This window comes from Cebus imitator, unplaced genomic scaffold (genome assembly GCF_001604975.1).
Source record: "Cebus imitator isolate Cc_AM_T3 unplaced genomic scaffold, Cebus_imitator-1.0 Scaffold234, whole genome shotgun sequence".
NCBI lineage: Eukaryota > Metazoa > Chordata > Mammalia > Primates > Cebidae > Cebus > Cebus imitator.
Window position 1 is genome coordinate 1683719 of NW_016107549.1, and position 4181 is coordinate 1687899.

At 50.5% G+C, this 4181-nt stretch overlaps 1 protein-coding gene across 4 annotated transcripts in view; it reads right to left on the reverse strand.

Moving 5' to 3' along the window:
• MAST1 (microtubule associated serine/threonine kinase 1) overlaps positions 1–4181 on the reverse strand; it is a 45769-nt gene that overhangs the window by 21699 nt on the left and 19889 nt on the right. For all 4 annotated transcript variants that reach the window (XM_017497780.2, XM_037727574.1, XM_017497781.2 and 1 more), the window contains 3 exons: positions 3361–3462; positions 3149–3281; positions 3001–3068 (listed from right to left, as the gene is read on the reverse strand). In XM_017497780.2, the coding sequence (XP_017353269.1) occupies positions 3001–3068; positions 3149–3281; positions 3361–3462 (303 nt within the window). The remainder of the gene's footprint in view (positions 1–3000; positions 3069–3148; positions 3282–3360; positions 3463–4181) is intronic.

The window sequence follows — 4181 nt, forward strand, 5'->3', positions numbered from 1 at the left end:
ACTCCACACTAAACTCTGCACTCGGCACCTAGGCAGCCGTTGGAAATCCCCTCTGCACTCAGCACCAGGATCTGCACTCCACACTAAACTCTGCATTCGGCACCTAGGCAGCCGTTGGAAATCCCCTCTGTACTCAGCACCAGGATCTGCACTCCACACTAAACTCTGCACTGGGCACCTAGCCAGCCATTGGAAAACCGCGCCAAAATTTAAAAGAAGCCCCGCCAAAACCTGCCCAATAGCATATAGCCCCGTCCAGCCTGCTCACCGGAAATCCCGCCTACCTATCTATAGCAGCTTGCCACGTCCACATCCTGTTTGCCCCACGCCTTCAGGCGTGACTTCCCTGGCCTCTTTCCCTGGGACCACGGAACCTCTCCCGGGAGCTGAGTAAATTGGCATTTAATCTTTTTATGCAGGCCTCAGTTTCCTCATTTTAAACTCAGCAATATACCTCACAGAGAATAAATCTTATAGGCACCGCCATGTCTAGCTAATTTTATGCTTTTTTTTGAGACAGAGTCTCTCTCTCTCTTGCTCAGCCTGGAGTGCAATGGCCCGATCTTGGCTCACTGCAACCTCCGCCTCCAGGGTTTAAGTGATTCTCCTGCCTCAGCCTCCCAAGTAGCTCGGATTACAGGCATGCACCACCACGCCAGGCTAATTTTATGTTTTTAGTAGAGATGGGTTTTACCAGGTTGGCCAGGCGGGTCTCGACATCCTGACCTGTAGTGATCCACCCTCCTCAGTCTCCCAAAATTCTGGGATTACAGGTGTGAGCCACCGCCTCCAGCCCAAATTTTTGAAAAACACTAGGCAGTTCAGAGAAAACACATGTGTTGCCATTGGGGTAGACATCCCCCCTAGACATCTGGAATATCTGCCAAAATGTGGCTGGCCTGGGAATAGAATTGGCAGTTTTCCCCATGTTGAGCTGCCATTAACACATACAGCCAGTTAGCTTGCTTGAAAGCCCATGCAGGATTCTTTAATAAGTTAAACATGTCTTACCAATAAGTGCAGAGTAGTTAAAAAATATATAGAAAAATAAGTTAAATATAGAGCTCCCAGCCGGGCATGGTGGCTCATGCCTGTAATCTCAGCACTTTGGGAGGCCAAGGTGGGCAGAGTCAGGAGTTCAAGACCAGCCTGGGCAACACGGAGAAACCCCATGTCTACTAAAAATACAAAAATTAGCCAGGCATGGTGGTGCATGCCTGTAATCCCAGCTACTCGAGAGGCTGAGGCAGGAGAATCCCTTGAACCCAGGAGGTGGAGGTTGCAATGAGCCAAAGTCACGCTACTGCACTCCAGCCTGGTGACACAGCAAGACTCTGTCTCAAAAAAAAAAAAAAAAAAGAGAGCATATGACCCAGAAATTCCACCTCTAGACGTATACCCTAAACAGTTGCACAGCCAAATGTTGTATACTCATGTTCGTAGGAGCGCTATTAAGATGGACAACCCAATGTTCACCAGTGGATGAATAGATCTATCCATTCAATGGAATATTACTCAGCCATAAAAAGGAATGAAGCAGTGACACATGCCACAACGCGGATGAACCTCAGAAACGTTATGCTAAGTGAAATAAGCCAGACACAAGAGGCCACAGAGCATATGATCCCATTTATATGAAATATCCAGAAAAGGCAGATCCACAGAGAGAGAAAATAGATTAGTGGTTGCCAGGGGCTGCAGGAAGGGAGGAACGAGTAGTGAGTGTTTAATGGGTGTGAGGTTTCCCTTTGGAGTGATCAAAAAGTTCTGCAACTGCATAGATCTAATGGCTGTACCACATTGTGAATGTAAGAAATGCCACTGAATTGTTTTTACTATTATTTTCTTTTTTTCTTTTTCTGAGATGGAGTCTCTCCCTGTTGCCCAGGCTGGAGTGCAGTGGCGCAGTCTTGGCTCACTGCGACCTCTGCCTCCTGGGTTCAATCGATTCTCCTGCCTCAGCCTCCTGAGCAGCTGGGATTACATGCGTATGCCACCATGCCTAGCAAATTTTTGTGTGTTTTTTTTTTTTAATCTTTATTCTATGAAGAAGTTTTTCTTTTTTGTTTTTTAGATGGAGTCTTGCTCTGTAGCCCAGGCTGAAGTGCAGTGGCACAATCTCAGCTCACTGCAACCTCCGCCTCCCGGGTCCCAGTTCAAGCAATTCTACCTCAGCCTCCCAAGCAGCTGGGATTACAGGCACGAGCCACCATGCCCAGCTAATTTTTGTATTTTTTAGTAGAGACGGGGTTTCACCATGTTGGCCAGTCTAGTCCTGAACTCCTGACCTCATGATCCACCCGCCTCGGCCTCCCAAAGTGCTGGGATCACAGGCATGGGCCACCCTGCCCGGCCTATTTCTGTATTTTTAGTAGAGACAGGGTTTCACCATATTGGCCAGGCTGGTCCTGAACTCCTGATCTTCTGACATGTCCACCTCAGCCTCCCAACAACGTGCTAGGATTACAGGCGTGAGCCACCGCGCCGAGCCTAATTTCATTTTTTGAGACAGGGTCTCACTCTGTTGCCCATGCTGAAGTGCTATGGTGTGATCATGGCTTACTGAAGCCTTGACTTCTTGGGCTCAAGTGATCCTCCCACCTCAACCTCCAGAGTAGCTGGGAATACAGGGGCGCATCGCCATGCCCAGTTGATTTTTTATGCTGCCCAGGATGGTCTCAAATGCCTAAGCACAAACAATCCTCCTGCCTCGGCCTCCCAAAGTGCTGGGATTACAGGCCTGAGCCACTGTACCCAGCCCCAAATTATTCATTTTAAAATAGTTAAAAAGCTAAATTAAATTTTATGTTTCATGGATTTTAACATGACAAGAGGTCACAGAGGAAGAGCTATTATTAATCCTATTTTACAGATGGGAAAACTGAGGCTCAGAGTGCAGACCAAGATATCCACACAGCCTGAGGGCAAAGAAGCTGGAGATGAGCCCCACCCTACCATCCCAGGAACCAGGGTACTGACCGCTTGGCCACCCAGCCTTACCTCAGAGAGATCGTCTTGCTCAGGTGTGTTGGAGCCACCGCTGTCCTGTTCTTCCAGGTGCACCACGTCTAGGGAGGGACTGAGAGTCAGCACAGGCTGGGGTCTGGGCCTGCTCACCCTCAGTCCCCCTGTGCCCACCAGCCGGCACCTGGAAAGGGGTCACGGGTGAGGCCCAGCTGGCGGATGATGTAGCGGGGGATGTCCGTCTTGACAAGGTGGCCCTCCTTGGCGTGTCCCTCGGCTGCCTCCAGCAGATGGTAGAACTCCTCAGGGTTGAATTCCTGAGGCAAGGCAGGAGGGGGTTTCGCACAGGCTCCCAGGGTCCCCCCACCCGCCCCAATGCATGCCCAGCCTTCTCACCAGGCACTCCAGCAGCCTCGCGGGGCGTGAGATGATAATAAGCAACTTCTTCACCAGCTGAGTGACGAAGGCCACCTCCAAGCTCTCAGAGCGTTCATAAGCCTGTGGCAGGGGACACGGGGACAGGGCTCACAGACACCCTGCTTCAGCCCAGTCCCCCTCTCAGCCCTTTGGGGTACACACTGCTGCTACTGTCCCATTTTACAGACGAGGAGACTGAGGCCCAAGCCACACAGTAAAAATAATGAGGCGGGTTGGTGGCTCACACCTGTAATCCCAGCACTTTGGGAGGCCGAGGTGGGTGGATCACTTGAGATCAAGCATTTGAGACCAGCCTGACCAACATGATGAAACCATGTCTCCACTGAAAATACAAAATAGCTGGGCATGGTGGCAGGTGCCTGTAATTCCAGTTACTCAGGAAGCTGAGCAGGAGAATCACTTGAACCTGAGAGACAGAGGTTTCAGTAAGCCGAGACTGTGCTACTGCATTCTAGCCTGGGCAAGAGAGCGAAACTCCATCTCAAAAATAAAATGAAATAAAAGCCGGGCGCGGTGGCTCACGCCTGTAATCCCAGCACTTTGGGAGGCCGAGGCGGGTGGATCACGAGGTCAAGAGATCAAGAACATCCCAGTCAACATGGTGAAACCCTGTCTCTACTAAAAATACAAAACATTAGCTGGGCATGGTGGTGCATGCCTGTAATCCCAGCTACTCAGGAGGCTGAGGCAGGAGAATTGCCTGAACCCGGGAGGCAGAGGTTGCGGTGAGCCGAGATCACGCCATTGCACTCCAGCCTGGGTAACAAGAGTGAAACTCC